The sequence below is a fragment of the Ammodytes marinus genome (genome assembly GCF_949987685.1).
Source record: "Ammodytes marinus genome assembly, chromosome: 6".
Lineage (NCBI taxonomy): Eukaryota > Metazoa > Chordata > Actinopteri > Uranoscopiformes > Ammodytidae > Ammodytes > Ammodytes marinus.
The window spans coordinates 24,810,317-24,829,699 of NC_137235.1; the positions used below are offsets into that span (position 1 = coordinate 24,810,317).

General features: G+C 39.8%; 1 protein-coding gene across 1 annotated transcript in view; it reads right to left on the reverse strand.

The window, feature by feature from the left end:
• dnah6 (dynein, axonemal, heavy chain 6) overlaps window positions 1-19,383 on the reverse strand; it is a gene marked incomplete at both ends in the record, with an annotated part of 62,390 nt that overhangs the window by 24,854 nt on the left and 18,153 nt on the right. Inside the window, 19 exons of the mRNA XM_080028862.1 lie at window positions 399-551; window positions 681-912; window positions 1,478-1,632; window positions 1,733-1,806; window positions 1,920-2,066; window positions 5,330-5,501; window positions 5,757-5,888; window positions 9,160-9,317; window positions 9,445-9,592; window positions 11,440-11,661; window positions 12,960-13,103; window positions 13,391-13,573; window positions 15,256-15,378; window positions 15,953-16,174; window positions 16,263-16,475; window positions 16,932-17,058; window positions 17,167-17,274; window positions 18,537-18,685; window positions 18,774-18,941. Of these exons, the coding sequence (XP_079884988.1) occupies window positions 399-551; window positions 681-912; window positions 1,478-1,632; window positions 1,733-1,806; window positions 1,920-2,066; window positions 5,330-5,501; window positions 5,757-5,888; window positions 9,160-9,317; window positions 9,445-9,592; window positions 11,440-11,661; window positions 12,960-13,103; window positions 13,391-13,573; window positions 15,256-15,378; window positions 15,953-16,174; window positions 16,263-16,475; window positions 16,932-17,058; window positions 17,167-17,274; window positions 18,537-18,685; window positions 18,774-18,941 (3,030 nt within the window). The remainder of the gene's footprint in view (window positions 1-398; window positions 552-680; window positions 913-1,477; window positions 1,633-1,732; window positions 1,807-1,919; window positions 2,067-5,329; window positions 5,502-5,756; window positions 5,889-9,159; window positions 9,318-9,444; window positions 9,593-11,439; window positions 11,662-12,959; window positions 13,104-13,390; window positions 13,574-15,255; window positions 15,379-15,952; window positions 16,175-16,262; window positions 16,476-16,931; window positions 17,059-17,166; window positions 17,275-18,536; window positions 18,686-18,773; window positions 18,942-19,383) is intronic.

The following is a 19,383-nucleotide window of genomic DNA, read 5'->3' on the forward strand; positions in this document are numbered from 1 at the left end:
AGATATCACAGCACAACTTTGGTGTGATCTATTGATTATCTCACCCCCTTTGCAGTATATATGCTAAGCTAGGCCAATTCTTTGCAAGAAATTGTGGACGTGCTTTTCCTTAAATGTCAAACTCTCCCCGCATTCATTAGTCTTACCATTGTCCTTTTGGGCACCCATTCGAATTGATTAGAAAAGACACCTGCATTAGTTATGTTAAAACTATCAGAACTGCAGAGTCTGGACATTATTCGATCATCACTCTTCACACAGCCAAAGGTCACATCTCACATCTTAATTCAACCATCTTCTGATATCACATCTTACTCTTGCCATCATATCTGAAAACAAACTCAGCTGCTATCAACAAGTGAAGGCTAGGTTTTCTACAACAATATTTGTGTCTGTACCTCATCCCTGTTCTCCTCACTGAGTCCAGCCTCTTTGGCTTTAGGACGGGTGGCAGCTAGTACTTGCTCCAGTTCATCCTTCTCGAAAAGGCTGGGCACCTCACCAGAGTTCAGTATGTTGTTGATATCCTCCAAAAACCCTTCCACCACAATCTACAACAGGAAAGAGAGTGAATACCTAAATATACTTGGATCTGCAAAAAGTGAAAAAAAAGAAAGAAAAAAAAAACCTGCAGGCATCCAAATGTTTATCTATATATCCGTATAGTCTTTCTGTCATACCTGAGTATCAGTGAAGAGGAACACCATATCTTTGCCCTCCACACCAGCCATCTTGAAGAGCCTCCTCAGGTCCTCGTGGAAGCTGTCATAGTTGTAGCCCCGGCTCAGTTCGATCTCGAAGCAGCGGTATCCACACATGTGGGAAGCCAACCGAGTGAGTGACTGTTTTCCACAGCCTCCCACCCCGACTAGCAGGGCATTGCCTCTCTCCTGGCGAATCATACGGGCAATCCTGAAAAAAAAAAAAAAAAAAACATTTCTAAAGAATCCTCATTTGTAAAGAAAAAAGGGAAATGTTGTGGATATAAAGCTATATACAGGTCCCAGGTCATACATCATGAGAGCCATTGTTGGGTCTTTGAGCAAGACCCCTGTAGTTCTACTTAACTCACTCTACACACTTATGTTTAAGGAACAGATTTGTGTGGACTGACACACTTGATATAACACTAGTGATAAAACAAATCAGCAAATTAATTTCAGCAAAAATGAAATTTAAACTCTCAAATCTATCCAAACATTTTGAAGTCACCTCATCAGCAGCAGACATACAGTGTGTGCAATTGTATGCACTACGTTCTCTCATGCCTCTTCCAAACTAAACTGTAATTGCACCACAGATACAAACACTCCTTGAAAAGGTGACAGTGTCTCCCTAGATATTCCTCTAAAAAGGCTAAATTGCTAATGTAACATTTTCCTTGATGTAACTCTCACAGTTTGCACCACCTAGAGCTAAAAATCCATCAACCACCCATGAAGAAGTGAAAAAATCTGGTTGGCATGTATGTACACACCTGGAGACATGCTCGATGGCGTCCTGGAAGAAAACCAGCTTGGTCTCCTTGGAGAAGGTCATGTTGTAATCATCGAGGTAGTCCTGGAGAACCACCTTGATCTTAGTCAGGTCAGCCAGATCCTCATACACACGATCTTCTTTCTCTGCGCCCACCTACAGGGAATATAAGACAGAGAGGTATTTAAGTGTAGACAGAGAAACCCAAAGTGTTCCTAAGTTATGAACTATTTACGAGAAGAAGATAGAACCTGACCTTGATGAAGTCGCCGAAGATGATGGGGTCGGTCACAAAATAGGAGGGCTCCAAGGAAATGCTAAAATATTTGCCTGCCAGAAAAAGAGAGAGGGTCAAAAAGAGGGGTATTCCTAAACTAGGTGGACTGACACTTTTAAGTCCAACATGTGCAGAGTGGGGATGGTCTCTATGAGTGAGTTCTTACGCGCCATCTCGGAGATGATGATGTTGAAATGCATCTTATCTTGGTTGTTGATTAGTCGGTCGTGGAACACCCGCTGACACTCGTGGCAGAAGAGACGGAAGATCTGGGTCTTGTCTCTCACTTGACTCGGCTCACACTGCAGTATGCCTGGACGTCGAGAGAAGGAGATAATTGAAAGCATTGTAAGAACAATTTCATGTTCAATGCATTTGAATTACACTGTACATAGGACCAGGATGATAAAGTAGTAATTAAAAAAGAGCCATAAGACGCATAAAATAACAAAGGATATACAAAGAAAAATAAATCTGGTTAATAATGAATGTTTAAATGTGCGTACGCCCATGAGTGTCATGACTCACGGCATGGCAGCCTCTCCTTCTCCTCTTTGTGTTGTTTGTTTTCCCTTGTCTGTCTGTTCCTCTTGTTCTCCCATTTGTTTGTCTCTGTGTTGGCATGTGGGCGTGGCGGCACTCCTGGGCAGACTGCTCCAGGTGAGGATCGTTGGCTAATTAGACCCTCTCTACTTAAGCCTCTGGACTGCAGTCATTCGGCGCCAGATTGTACAACCTACCAGAGCGGTAATGGTCCCGAGATCGAGATTCTTTGTTTGTTGTTTTCTTTCCACATCTCCAGTAAGAGCTAGTTGTTTACTCTGCTCTCTCTTTCCTTCCGTGCTAGTTGCCTCCGCCGTTCACCTGTTCAACTTGCCTGCCTGCAGTTTCCGGACTCTCACCAGCCCATGCTCGCTACACCACTCAGCCATCCAGTGCACCTGCCTGTCTGTACGGATCCCCGGAATTTAATAAACATTGTTCAAACTGACTACCTGAGTTAGCGTTCTGCTTCTGGGTCCAATCCCCAAGTTACACAACAATGAGTGTGTGTATACAACGTGTGCAAAGTGTGATTGTTGATCAAGAATGTACCACTATATATAAAAAAATAAAATAAAAATGAATTGTTATGATCTGGAGCAGTGCATTTCTGTTTAGCTATTTCTTGTTTGATGGTTTTTGTTCATCTGTTCCAAGATGTTGTTATTGTTTTGTCCAAAAGCTTTGATTTTTTTTAACCTACGAGCTGAACATCATAGACACTGATTGATTCAAACCGAATATTTATTTTCTGTGAATAATTATAAAAAATAACAACTTCCTCCTATCCCTTTTGAACATGAACTGTATTAGTTGAGTTATGTATTTGTTGCTTAGGATCCCCATGATCTCATTTGTTTGTTTTAATTCCTTTCATTTTATTGCTCACTATTTAGTTTTTATTATTTTTAACATGTTCAATACATTGATAAAAAAGAGGCTTGAAATCTATGAGCTCAACTTGAGAACACTGCTTTACTTGTGGTTTGTAAAGAATGGATAAGATACTATTCAACAGAACCACCTCTTAAGGCTCCATATAAAGAGAACTACAAAAGGAAAACAAAATAGAAGACGCAGCGATGAGTGGCGATGTGAGGCCGGCAATATGAGCAAATGGGAAGAGTGGGTGTTATTTTATTACCCCTAACCAACAGTATGTTTTGCTAAAGGGAACTGTGTGTTTGAGTTATGCACGCTATGCACTGCACACTGCTTAGTTGAACAAGTAGTGTACAGAAAGCAGTAGTAGAAGTCACTTGAGCTCATTTTGGTGCTGTTATGATGCCTGCTGGGTAAGGAAGAAAGATAAGGAGGCATACGTGGTGATGGTGCAGACAATTTGGGAGCATGAGGCTCAGAAAGAGCTTATAAATGTTGGTAATGTGGCTTGAGGACATAAATCATAGCCATTCCCTATGCAGTGGAGGTACAACGACTTAAACACTCGCCGTATATTTCAGTCTCTCTCAGCAAAACTGAAGTTTAGTTTGTGCTGAGGATAAGATTGTCGGTTCAATCGCTGTGTCCATACTTTGGATTAAAATCCATCTCTGGTGATCCAGTCCCCTGATCTAACCAACCCTTTGATGGAGTCAAATTCCAAGTGGCCTTTCAAAATGCAGTTTAAAGGCTGAAAAGTAGTAAAACATCGATACAATATTCTACACATGAATGTCCAAGTGGCTTTCCCATTATGTGCTGCAATTCTCCCAGTGCAGTAGTACAGGATTTAAAAGGAAAACACATCCCCTCATCTCATCTGGCTGCACCCTTTTCGTTTAACCCATTGATGACGGCTGCTGCGCGATGCCACATTGTATCTCCTGCCTGATGCTGCTTCGGGCAGCATGGTTACTTTATCTAATTTTCATGGCGTGCGCAGCATAGAATGCACCGTCATTGGTTCAAATACACATGAGGTGGGTTTTGTTGATTTTTTAAGACCACGTGACCACCCAAAAAATGTGTGGTTTGCCGAAAATCACGCCATTCAAAAAATAAATAAATAAATAATAATAAAAAAAATATGCCAGCTGTGTTGGCGATGTGTATTACAGAACAGTTGGTGGCGTTCGGAGCGCAGAATCAAGGTCTACTGTAGGCTACTGACGAAAATCACACAACACATTGCATCTATTTATTAACAATATTTATGAATTTAGGCTATATTTTGCGGCTCCAACTCAAATTCAGCCCAGCCAGGCGATAGTTAAGTTTCAGTTTTGTTTTCATCTCCGTGGTATACAGCCGTTTGGACCAGCTGATCGGCTCCCGACAGCAGGAGTCAGTCTGCGTTCCAGTTGTACTGGGAAGTGGGATTTATAGTGCCAGTGATAACTGAACTAAATAATAAAATAAAGCTATCTTCTCCTTCCTATATCTGTCTATCTTTATCCCTCCACTGCACACTCAGTCACTACTATCCATGCTAAAAGGAAGCAGGATTATAACCTCGTTTAGCACATTATTTTTAAATATTTTATATTATTTATTCTTTATTTTCTCCCCCATCTAATTTTGACGATTTTTAGAAAAATTTGTTGAGTTGAAAGCGCTAAGGGAGCATGTTTAAATAAAACCTGTGAACCTTAACTTTTAAATGTATTTTATTTCATGTTTCTATGTAATACACAGGCTTAGATATTAAGGTTTTGGTAGACTTTACAATTCATACTATTTTTTCAGAAAACCCTCAGGCATTAAGGACATGCATCCCAGATTGCCATAGTCATCAATGGGTTAATGTCTTATTCTGCTTTGTCTGCTTCAGTTGAATGAACTTTATTTTTTTCTCTCATATTTGTGTTTCTGAAATTCAATAAAATGCAAAGCTTTTCTACAGTGGAAAATTTAGAAAGAAAAAGTGAATTGGGTAAACAACACCAACATCTGCCCAGAGTGACCTTGCACTCGGCTAAGGGATGTTAGATGTTTGCAGTTGTGACAACTTCAGCTGTTCTTTGCAGAGCCCTGGTTGCCCAATGAGGTGATCTGAATGTGTGTATATCAGTGTGTGTGCTTGTGTCTCACCTTGGACACACTTAGAGAGATCCCTGAGATTGAAGACATAGTGGGATTTAGCTGGAGTGGGCAGCAGATCAACACTCAAACGGTCATAAATCTCCACCGCTGCATCCACAATATCACTGGCACAGTCCCTCACCGCCTGACAAAACTCACTGAGGAAACCGTTCAGGATTGCCTGGAGGAGGGTTGGGATGGTAAACGGATCATAACATGCATGAAACAAGGAATAACATGTGTTTAAAGAAAACTAATATTGGGGAAAAATTTGAAATAAGAGAGTGAGAGAGCAATCTCATACAGAGTTCATGTATTATACATTCTGGCCCTGGATAGTAGCAAAATGATTTAGTACAGATTAGTACAGTTTTTCCACATTTAGTTTACATTGTGGTGTATATCGGAGTGTGTCTGTGTATGTTTGTCTACTCACTTTGAAGATCTGTTTGAGGCTTTGTTCTGAAGGTGTGGGAAGACACAGCATGCTGAAGTGGCGGATGAATCGGGGGGTCACCGGATTGCGCCCGCCTCCTGGAGGAGCACAAGCTGCGGCAATGGTCATTTCCTGGACGACAGGAAGCATGGAGGAAGAGTAGATAAGAAAGACGTTTGCCAAAATGTAAGAGAGAGTAACAACATGTATCTCAAATCAGGCACATACACTTCATTTAAACGCAAACAAAGCCAGTCCTAATCTAATCTGATCTATAGAGAATAAGAATATGAATACTGCTTTGATGCCTGCAGTTCCAGCATCTGGAAAGCTGTAGACAGGTAAACAACTAGATTAGCATTTTTTAAGATTAAAAAAAAAATGCACAAGGGAAATATCAGTCTGTTTGACTCCTGAGGGGGGAAGAATTAGACACATGTTGCCAGTGAAAGTAATACGATTTTCCACTTTAGCAGGCTGTAGCACCATGGAGAATCAAAGGGAGATACAGAAATGGGCAGAAAGCAAAATGTGCAAAATACAGTCCCTGTCTTTCTTGTCTTGTGCTGCTCTGATTATGGCAACAATAAAACATTATATACAGTATACTGTGTAGATATATATATATATATATATATATATATATATATATATATATATATATATATATATATATATATATATATATATATATATATATATATATATATATATATATATATTAGGGCTGTCAAGCGATTAAAACAATTAATCTAATTAATTACAGGCTCTGTGATTAATTAATCTAAATTAATCGCATACTTTTATGACACTTTTATGCCTGTTTATAAACAGCTGTATAGCATACTACAGTTTGTTTCTCTCTCTCTCTCTCTCGCCGTCTCTTGTAACTTCTGTCTCCTCCCCTCAGCCAGGTTTCTACATGAAATAAAATTAGGAACTAGCGCCAAATTTTCTCAAAAAAACAAGCAGACTAAATGACATCTTTCCATCTCCCACAACAGACAGCGCTGCACTGCAGGTGCGCATATGCTGATTAATTCACCATCGTCGTACTCATAGGCAAAAATATTGACACACACACACACACACGGGGCGGGTGTCCATTTATGCGGGAGACGAGACAGCTAGCAAACAAAATTGAGACACACGGAGGAACATTGAGAGATACTGTTTTAAACCTACATTGTTGCACCCACTAAATCAATAATACACAGACACTGCGGAGAATAAAGTAAGATGTCTTCCTACCTTCATGCTTATTTGCCCGAAGCATCCCATAAACCGTCCATAGAGCCCTCGGCCCCTTTCCCCTGCTTCTCTCTTTACTTTTCTCCCTTTTACCCGTGTGGCCCGTGTCTGCAAGCTATACAGGTGCAGCTGTGCACCACTTTTGCACCGGGTCAAAGGGCATTATAGAAGTGCGATTAATCTGCGTTAATTTTTTTAATCGCGTAGATTTTTCTGAGATTAATTAATCAAAATGAACACGTTAATATGACAGCCCTAATAATATACAGTATATGGCATCAATACAATTGTATCTAAAAGAGGACTTCACAGAGAGGATAAATACTGTAAATTGAATTAAAATCCAAGTCTATAATAAATAAGTTGGATTTTTTCAATATGGCTCCAGATAAAAATTAGCCTGGTGCTACCAGACCATCGTACTTAATTTCATTTGTACAGAAGGTCTGGCAGTGCTGTAATTGGCAAACGTTCACTCATTTGGAGGCGGGTGTCTGTTAAAGTTTAAAACTATTGGATCTGCCCAGTGCCACTCTGGATTAGCCAACCAATCGCATAACGTTTGGTCGTCACGTGTGTCATGAGCCGGCTTCTGGCAACTGAAACTGGAGCGCGACTTCGACGTCATCGTTCTCAGCCACTCGCTCGCTCTCTTCGCTGATTGGACACACAGAAATTTGTTCGAGCAGAATCCCACTAATACGCCCCGTCACCAGACTGACTACTGAAGGGAAAATGAAATTTGGCCGGAAGTAGGTAGGCGGGCGCAGCCAGGCTAGATAAAAATCACACTCCCCTCTCTTCCATAACAAACTGATACATATACACACACATACAGACCCAAATATGCGTTTGTGACCTTGTCTGACTGTGGTGCAAATACAATCGGCCCCGTGAGTATATGTGCATGTGCGGGTTATATAGTACAAGACCAATGCAGGAAAGAAATATGCGTCTGTTATATTTACACAAATATAGCTGCGAACACAAATAGGCACACAAGATAAATGGGTTTCATATAGCAATAGACACAATTCATTTAAATTCAAACTACAAATAAACTAAGGGATGCTGACTGTGCGGAAAACAAATACTAAAGATTAGGAACATCCACCGTTTTTAAGATAACAGAAAACCATCAAAGTGAATTTCGACATTTTCGGAAATATATATTTTTTTGCGGTGTCAACGTGAAAGATGAAAACATCAATATAATTTAAGACCACTTGTGTTAAGAACAACTCCTGTATGATTTAGCATAGCTTAGCATGACATTTGAGGGAGCTGCTTGACAAGTTCAGCATCAAAACTGCCTTGTTTGAAAAGTAACTGCAGCTTTCTCTCTGTAAGAAAGCAAACAGGCCATGGTTGCCAAAACATGTAAATGCTCCTGTTACGACCCTGGTCGTATATGGTTAGTTTTGTTATGTTCTTTGCTGTTTTCCATTGCTGTTTTCCTTTTGGTTCGTGAGTGGTTTGTGGGAGTGAGACCTCTGTGTGTGCATGAGCTTTTCTATACAGGTGCAGGTGCGAGTGATTGGCTCCATAAGTGGCGGAAGCTGATTGGCTCACTATCAGCCTCCGGGCATTCAAAGGCTCCGCCGGATTCACTCAGCCGGGGGCATGATTGGCAGCAGCAGCACTCGCTCGCAGATTCCCGAACCACTTCTATTGTTTACTATGTGTTAATTATTGTATTTGATTGTGTAGGGGTGAGTTGTCATTTCTTTTGCAGAGTTTGTCTCTTAGTTTTTGTTCACTGTTTAGGTTAGGGTTTATTTGTTCTTTGGTTTCAGTATAGGTTGTTTTGGCATTAACTCACCCTGAAGATTTATGTTGCTTTTGTTTATTATTGTTCAGTTTAAATAAATTAGTATCTATTCTACTTTAGAAGTCTGTGCGTGGTGGTTTGGGGATCGGGGAGTGGGTATTTGTCGTATTTGTGTTGTGTCTCTGGTTCCCCAAGACAGGGGCATAACAATGCAAATGCATTTAAATTCTGTGTCAATGGACAATCACTATGACATTATAACAGCCCCCTGCTGAATCACATGCAGCCAAAGCAGCCAACATCAGACGTATTCACGTACATTATCATTGCTGTCAAATGCACCATCACCTCGTAGCTAATCATATTTGTATAAATGTATACCTGGATCTCCTTCCAGAAGAACTTGGTTCTGTCAAAGAGGCCACGAAAGTCCTGGAACTGACGCAGGAGTTCTATAGGGGGCTGAGAGCCATAAGTGTCTTGCTTAGGCATATTTAAGTCATCCACAAATATCACTAACTTCTTATTACCAGGAGCACCTACAGGGAGGTAAGGGAAAATATAAGGAGAACAGGGTTAACAGAATTGAAGATTTACAGTACACACAGATTTCGCTACATATCATTATATGAATGATTGTGTGGGAATGCAGCTGCGAGCCAGTACCCAGAATGTTTTTCCGCTTTTTCTCCAGTTTGGATTCAATGATCTCTTGCGTGCGGGCAGAGGAGGTCTGAGCAGAGAAGTTGATGTAGACTGGAAGGTATCCTGCGTTTTCCTGGATGCTGTTAAGAAGGGCCCGGGCCACCACAGACTGAATGGGACAGACACATAAGAATACTTCAATACCCTAAATCACTGAAGATTTCATCTGTTGTGTAAACCAACACCAATCACCAGTGCACATACTGTATGAATACAGTAGGCATATAGTGTTGGCAAAACACTGGTTTTCCTCTATGCAAACCTTTGACTTCAAAAGGACACAACTGGGCAAATGAATATTAACACAGCTATCCTTCCGGGTTATTTTGTTCATTACTTTTATGTGTAAGGTCAGTGTGCTACAACATAACGTATAGTATAGTATAGTATAGTATAGTATAGTATAGTATAGTATAGTATAGTATAGTATAGTATAGTATAGTATGGAATAGTATGGAATAGTATAGTATGGAATATTATAGTATGAAATATTATAGTATAGTATAGTATAGTATAGTATAGTATGGAATAGTATAGTATAGTATGGAATGTTATAGTATGGAATATTATAGTATAGTATAGTATAGTATAGTATAGTATAGTATAGTATAGTATAGTATAGTATAGTATAGTGTAGTATAGTGTAGTAAATTAGTAAAGCTTAATGTTAATAAAACACACAGTTATAAAGTACCTCTCTTACACACTCATACACACACACACACATACATACATACATACACACCCACCCACCCACACACACACACAAACACACACATGATTGAATAAATAAAGTATAACACATTGTAATTGAAAATGCAGAACAAAGAGAGACAGATCAAACTAAAGCAAACCGCGACATAAGACAGGGATGTAAAGCTATAAAAGAGCTTGACAATAAAAGCAGGTTTTAGAAGCTGATCAAACTCTGGAGCTAAAGCCAATCTAATAGATTGTTGAAGATAATTCTAGGCGGCTTAAACTGAAATATGCGATCAACGTTTTCAGTTGGAGCAGGGGATGGATAAAAGGTAGAGCTTTGAGGATATGAGATCAGAAATATAACTAGGGGCAAGGTCAAGCAGTGCCTTGTATGTCATCGAAAGGATCTCATCGTTTATTCTGAATTATACAGGAAGGCGATAGAGGGATACGAGGTCAGAGTTAATGTGGAACCTCCGGCGAGTTCTAGTTAATAGCCTGGCAACTGCATTGTGAACCAACTGTAAACGGTCTAGGGAAGTGACTGAGGCACATATGGAGGAAATAACAATAATACAGAGGGGAGTGAGTGAAAATGAATAATTAAGGATCAGCAGAATATATTTTCTTGCAATATTTCTTAGTTGAAGTAAACAGGACTACAGTAGATGAGTTTAATAACATAATGGTGAAAATTCATGTAGTACTGGTGAATGCTAACACCAATATTTTTTGCTGTAGGTTTGATATTTGATTGGTCAATAACATTATTAACTGCAGCTGTAAAAGTTATCACATTCAATTAAAATAATTTAAGATGAAGGAAATTAAGCGACATTCAATCTTTGGTGGCACCAAAGCAATAATGGAGGGATGAATTTGGTGGATTTGACAGTGAAATAGATCTTTGTATTAACCACATTACGGTGATGTGATACATCTTGAAAACAGCGAAATAAATTACCCAGAAGAACCACATATAATGAGAAGAGGATTAGTCAGAGGACAAAGTCCTGAGGGATTTCACACAGCATGCAGCAGTCAAATCAAGTACAATAAGAACACCTGTTTCTGCATGCATAAGGATGTTGTTGGTTTTAACAACTCTAAATAATGTAGTCTTAGTACTATGGCTGTGAGAAAAGCTGGATTGAATTTTATCAAATATGTTATGATTGACAACCAAAGGAGTTTTTCGGAAAAAAAAATTGTCACAGTGACGCAACTGTTTCTTATGTATCCATGAATCCTCACCTTCCCCACTCCAGTTCCACCGGTGAAGAGTACAGAGCGCTTGACAGACAGCAGTTTCTCCATCAGGTAGCCGTAGCGGACAGTGTCTGTGGTGGGGACCAGCATGTCAAAGAAGGGCAGCTCCGGGTCGTACTTAAATGAAGGGATGATCATATCCCATGACTCCAGACGCTTGTGGTTCAAGTTCATGTACACGCTCCACAGGGTACCACACTTCGGAAGCTACACGGTAAATATGAAGCCACATTAATCGACAAAAATAAATGTAAACACTAAAACTAGACAAACACAGTGTAATGCATTTCACACACATGCATACAATTGCCAACATCAGCTATGAAACTCTTTTTTTTGTTTGATGGTATTTTCTATATTGTGTTACTGTGTATTAGTATTTGTCGGACATATTTTTTTCCCCTGAATTCGATGTTCTTCATTTTTGTGCGTTTGTGTGTGTGCACATATGGATGTGCACTCAGTTTTCTCTCAAGCTTCACAGCTGGGAGATAGCTGCACTGGCTTCACCTCATGTTAAACATGAAAAGAAAGTACACACACAAATAGTTCTGATATAAATATAAAGATGCAAAAGTGCACATGCCACCACAAAACAAAAACAACAGCATCAGCTCCTAATGCATAGCCTGCCGAACAGATGCAGAAGCATGTGGGATGTTCCAGATGATACTGTGTGCAGCCTTAATCAATCATTTACTCACATGCTCACTCAACCTTCATGTGAGTGAGTCATGTTCCTGCCCTGCTGTGTTCTGCCTCTGTCAGGAAGACATTCCCTCAATCATCTATCACTACACAAGCCAAGGCCAGCCTCTCAAACAATTACAATTCCATTTCCAGCCGAAGGACTCCTGATAACAGCCTCCACTTTACTTTATCTTTTTCCTCTGCACCTCATTATTTACAAATAAAAATGTCCTCCGCTCTCTTACTGCAGATCCATAATTCTCAAAAGGCGGCAATGTAGAAATGACAGGGAATGGACTTTTATAACTATGGCAAAAAGCTCATATTTTCAGATCAAAAAGTTTTTATCTGATTGAATCTTTCCAATATGTTCGTTGTAACCCACAGAAGGTATTACTTAAATGGACAATATAAATGATCTTTTTTAATGTTTGACATCATAAGGAAAACTCCTCTGTCAGATTAGCAGTGCTCCTGCTGGATACATCCAGTGCCAAGAGTTTTTTGATGTCGTACCTAAAATGAGCTAACCTTTAGGCTTTTCACATGTTTCATGCTAATGCCAGCAAATGTGTTGGTTAATGGATCTGACTTTCAGTTAACACAGAGATGCTAGAGAAATGCTTTGCATGGCAGAAAATAGTTTTAAAAGAAGCACTGGACATAAGAGAAACTTGTCATGGCATATTTGTATGTCAGTGTGTTCTGAACATGTGTGTTGTCTGCAAATGTTACAATACAGTATATTGCAAAAACACTTCCATCCTGTCCCTCTATGTGTGTATTTGTGGGTGTGTGCACAGATACGTATGTACCTTAGCACTGGTGTTGCCTTCAAACTGCTCTCTGACAAAGGTGTCAAAAGCATCCCAGTAAGAACAGGTCAGGTTGCCGCCGATTGCCCACAAATAGCAAAATATGAAGGTCTGGCACAGCACTGGGTTGAGAAGCTTAGAATCCTGACAGAAACACATAGAAAAGACAAATACACTCAATTATTGATAATTACATTATGCTCTTGTTATTTGAGGTATTTTTTGAGTTCATGTCACTTATATGGTGTTAGGGACATGTGGGGTTATAACAGAGGTGCCTTTTGTCGTTTGACCTTGCCCGCACAACAACACTACATATTTTTGAGTTATTGTGAAAACATGTCCTCATTTGAGCTAATAGACTGGTCCCTATGTGGCACCAGAAAGAAGTTAAGTAGGCTAAAGTGACAGATACATCTTTTTTTTTGTACCATTTTGAGATCTGGTCCTCCTTTCCCCAGCAGCAGTGCCTCCAGCAGGCAGCAAAGTGTTGTGACTTTACTGATGTCGACCTGGCGAATGGCCTGGATGGCGTGCTTCAGCACAAAGTAAAGACCCTTTTCCACATACTGTTCAAACATATCCATCAGGTAGGCTTGCGCGGGGCCCGGGAGCTGGAGAGAGCATGTGGAGTGAAGGAAGCAAGAGGGTCACAGAGGGATGTGTCAGCAGAGGAGGGGAAACTTTATGCAGTGATCTTTTAAATACGTTTAGCTACATAATCAATGTAGTGGTAACACTTAACAATAGGGGTACATTCATTAATTGTTAGTTTATGCGTAGGTAATGCTATTAAAGGTTAGGTAATGCATAGTTAATGCTAATTGAACATTAACTATTAATGCTTAGTCGGTTAGTTAAGGCTTGGTTAAGCATTAACAAGGCTTAATTCACTAATACTCGGTTAGGCATTAACTAAGCATAACAGTAAGTTAATGCATTTTAAGCATTAAGCAGTTATTAACTCTTGATTCAGTCTAAGTTAATTAGTGATAGTTGCTTAATGTATTAAGCATTTACAAAGCATTTACTAACAGTTAATTAATGTACCCTTATTGTAAAGTGTGACCAATTTTATTGCCAAGAGTGTGATGAGAAGATCAATACTATTCTCATTCTTAGCCGCTAAAAATATAGCTGCAGCAAATAGCTTAGCCTAGCATTAAGACTGGACTCATGTAGCCTGGCTCTGTACAAAGGTAAAAAAAGATTCCACCCTCCAATGTTTATACAGCTCATTAACCTCGCTTAGCATCGGACAAAGACAGGTTAGCCGTTGTCCATTTATAGTCCCTATGCTGAGCTAAGCAAACTACCTGGCAGAAGGGCTGTATCGATCTCCTCATGCAAGTCTCAGCAAGAAATATGGAAGGAATAAGCTTATTTCCCAACTATTCCTTGAGCAAGTGAAAATCAATACAAAATTAATTAAAATTCTAACTCCACACATTTGTTGCAAGTGTAATCAAAGCTATCCCGGACAAAGCAGAATGCAAATACTTGAACTAATAAAAGAAAGTCCCTAAACAATGCTGCCTGTTACAACAGTGAAGAGGTGGGAGATAAATGTGGAAAGAAAATATGTAGAAACAAGATACAAGCAACAAACAAATGAAAGATAATGCAAGAAATACAGTCAACAAACCAAATAGTCTGAGTCAATACGCAGAGACAGAGAGACACAACAACACAACACAAGAGAGAGAGGGAGAAGAGGTAAAGGTAAAGGGGGAAGAGATGACCCAGTCTCACTGTGGTGTTAAGTCACCCTAAGCTGCTCAGGGCTAATGTTGCAAGCTATAAACTTGGATGTGATGTGCTGTCATCAACGTGTTCTGCTGATGCTGGAGTTCTCCTGCTTGCAATGGCTGAAAAGGCACATTACCATTCAGGCACAAACAGTCAGGAAGCCGCCACCAGTTTCACACACAGAGAATACAGAAGCACTGATGGGGACGGATGAAACGTTAGTAGTCAGCGGTATAAAGGATGGGGAAATGCATTTGATGTTTTAATTGATGCCCACGGCCTAGACTGTGATCAAGGGTGCAGAACTATGACCTGAGAGAAAACATGATACAATCAACATAACAATCCACTGTCCTGTAGGACCTGTGAGGGGACAAAAATAAATACTTAGACAATCATACAACAATGTTTTAGGGGCAGCCTATATGCCAAGTCTGAAGAACTAAAATACTGAAATGAGCATGCTTTAAGCCACTTTCAAAAGTCTTTTGCAAATTAAATGCTATAATAAAACATCTGTGAATGACAGAAATACATTGTGTACAACCTTGTCTCCAAGACCAGTGATCCATGTCTGGACATAGGGCATCCACTTGAGCTCATCTGGGTCAATATATACCATCCCACAGCGACTGACTGTGGCTGGAGATGCTACAGACAAGTCTTGGACCTGAAAAACACAGTAAAAGGCGCACTATGTAACTTTGGGCATGTCAGAGAAGGGAACATTTTCTAAGGTATATTCTCATAACTGAATAAACAAACTTTCCTCACAGGAAAATTGTATCTCTGGAACATTGAAGTTAGAAAGCTACCTTAAAAGTTACTGTTTCACTGTTGTTGTTTCCAACAGCAGGGCCCACGGTTTATTTGACAAAAATCTTCTAGTCTTACGTTTGGCTCCAAGTGCCTCAAAATAATTTTTTGACTCATGATGATAATATTATTTAATACTAAAAATTACATGTAGAGAAAATCTGTTTTGTAAACTAACTGCAGGCTAAAGAAATGTAAACAAATCCCCCTCCCCTGGAAACTGCATAGTCCACCTTTAATGAAAGAGAATAAATAAGAATATCATCGAGCACAAAATACCATAAGACCATGTAAGTACACACTAAACCAGAGAGCATCACATTCCTATAACATAACTTTGCCGTGTACCCTTGTACCCTAGGTAAACAAACACTCTGCATAATTCATTTGAATATGAACTCTACTTTCACTATACATTCAGCTCTAACCTCAAACACCATATGTATGGATGGAGTCAGCTTGATTCGCTCGCTGTTGGCCAGACACAGCATCTTGTTGTCATCCAGCACCGTGTTCATGTTCTCGATCCACAGGGCGTCAACGGGCCCGTCGCAGATCACCCACTTGTGGTCGTCGGTGGTGTCGTTGACTGCGTCGCGGACACTCAGCGCCATCAGTCCATCACGCCACTCAAGCGTTAATGTGTTGACCTGCAGAGTTGAGGTAAATAATGAATGCGTGGAGGTAGGGAGAGAGGTAAAGAGGCATTTGTATTATTTATTCTCCTGTCTGCAGTACCTCTCCGTAGAGTTCTCCCATTGTGACAGATTTGGGGTTGAGAACATATTTCTTGACAAGTTGATAGAAGGGGTTGCTATCCCTGTACTCTGAGTGGAACAGGGTTTCCAGTGTGTCAGCCAGAATGGTGTAGACAGTGGTCTTACCTCCGCCTGTAGGCCCTACCAACATGACACCATGACGCACTATCATGGTCTCGTACAGCTGGATCACCTGGTTAAATAAAAAAACGTTGAACGGAGAGGAGTGAGAGCGTGTATTTGAGTAACGGTTTGCCTTTGTCTTTGCAAGGTGTAACAAAGACAAAGCATCTACATTCTATTCACCTCCAGATGTTTTGTAACATAAATTAGTAAAAATAAAAATATATATTTGTGACCTGCTTAAAAGAATCAGTTCACAAGAGTTGTAAATTAGCTAAAGCTACAAACTCTCAAACATCAGTTGCATTCTTTGTATTTGAACTGTGTAAAACTGCCTTGTCCCTTTTCAAAAATAAAATAAAGAAAACTTTAAAATGTTATTAGGAGTGAATGGGTGTATGGATGAGGGCCACAGCCCTGTATTTTAAAATGTGTAGTGTTTTACAAAGGAACAGTTTCACAATTAAATAATTCCATTAGTCCAAAAAAAAAAAAAAAAAAAAAAGTCACTTTCCCCCCCTTGTACCTTATTGGTCATGGTGGCCAGAGGCTGCAGGTTTCGCTTAACCAGAGACTCCAGGATAGTGGAGTGTATCACGCCGTAGTCATGCTCGGGGATACTCACACCAGGGAAGAGATCTGATAGGATACCACTGGTAGGGGGATAGCATAATACATAGACACACGTAAAAAAATAACATATTAAATAACACACCTCCTTCTTATTAAACTTTCTTTTGCAAAATGTCTGAAAAGCTTACCCAAACAGCACAGCATCATCGACCAGGAACTTTGGCAGGTTAGAGTCCCTAAGGGCTCTGATAAGGACCACGTCCTCACTAAGGTGGGGGTTCTCTCTCTTTAGAGACCTAAGAACACAAAAACACAATATCTACTTTAAGAATAGTATGCACAAAAGCAAGGTATTAGTCAAAGAGTCGTTGCAAGTTTACAACTACTTTTTATGCAACACGGCGTTTTAGTAGTAGTAACCATGTGGCTTATTTGTTTTATCCTGGATAGATCCTTTTTGGGTCATAAGTCTGTTACTTGTTTGTTTATTCTTGCTTCAAAGCTCACTTCATCTTATTCATACTTCAAAAAAATCTTCTGTTTTCAGTTTACATGTTGCTCACTATTATTTGTCAGATTATTAAATCCATTTGAAAAGAAAACCTAATTACACTTTCCATTCGTCAACATGACTTAAAATGTGAATGCAGGATTCTCATCCAGAGAAGTAGGTGCATAATTTATACTTATTATTAACAATATGTGAAAATGTGTCTTACAATCAATTAATGGAAATTTACATAGACAGATGTAATAAAGATAATGAACAACTGACGTGAGCTGATAATTCAATATTGCACACCCTGATCTTCACAAAAAACTGTCTGCTCTGGATTATAAAAAAACTGCGTGAAAAAAACCCAGTAGAGACATTAGAGTGGAGGATAATGAATGTGTGCTTAGTGTGAAACAAGCAGACTCAGAGGTGTAATAACTTGCCAAAGACAGACAATGAATCACAAACCAATTACAGCAGGTCCCTGAGCTTCAGCTAATAACCAACAGGCGAAAGCATGACTTTCACTAAATATGGTCAAGAACATCAATTCAAATGCACTTATGCACCCACGCAGACCAGGAGCAACTGTGATAATCTTGTCAACAAATCTTTCTTTTGCCTAATCGTGTTGCTTCATGTCACTCAAGACATACAGTTGGATACAATATGTATTTGGACTACAATTGACTAAGTGAAGGACATTTGACACTGTCTATCCATCCATCCATCTATCCATCTATCCATCTATCTATCTATCTATCTATCTATCTATCTATCTATCTATCTATCTATCTATCTATCTATCTATCTATCTATCTATCTATCTATCTATCTATCTATCTATCTATCTATCTATCTATCTATCTATCTATCTATCCATCCATCCATCCATCCATCCATCCATCCATCCATCCATCCATCCATCCATCCATCCATCCATCCATCCATCCATCCATCCATTCATCCATCTCTCTATCCCTCTATCCATCTTCTTTTCCCTCCAAAACTGAATGCACAGGTAGTAATTATTCAGTGTATGCATGAGTGTGCTGCTCTGACCCTGCCATGACCAGGACGGACTTGACAGCTCTCATGCCAAAGTCGTAGTGGTCCTGCTGGGACAGCTGCTCCGAGCACAGCTTGTACATCTGGGTCATTTTCCTCGCCAGGGTCTTACTGGACTCAAATCCCTCCGAGTACAAAACCACCTGGAGGGAGGGAGGGAGAGGAACAAGGGAATTGATAAACTATTGTGTAGAGAGAAAAAGGCGAGAATATCCCCAGAGAGCCTGTTACCTCAGCAATGAGTGCATAGTTGGGCACCATCATAGCGATGGGTCTGAAGAGAGCTTTAAGATTGTCAGGCAGCTCTGTTCTTCCAGCGTAGCCCGGGTTCATGGTGATGAATGAAGCACACGTCATCACCAGCCTGATCTCCTGGCCCTCAAATCTGAACCTTGTCAGCTGTGGAATAAGCAAGTGAAGGCTGATTAGACTTAAGGACATTGTGCAGTTCAAACATGCAACCTGTGCTGGCTCCTTACTTGATGGTCCCTCTTTATGTAACAGTAATAATACAGGTGATTACCGTCTGGTTTTCAGTTGAACTTGTATAGTCCTAAAGTACATACTGTAGGTGTGTGCTTTGTGTCGTAATATGCAACAATGAAGTTAATGTGTGTTGTGAATGGAATGCATAGCCATTCTATTAAGCTGATAAGAGGTGTTTTAATTAAGAACCGCAGAAAACCTATGAAAGTTTAAGGATTAATCTTAATATAGATACATAAGGAAAATAATTGAAGCTAGAATGTCCTTTTCACATGTTTGAAAGTAGACCATTGTCACATTGTTACAAGGGAATGAAAAGTAACATCATCGACTGACTGACTCTTAAGATCAAGAG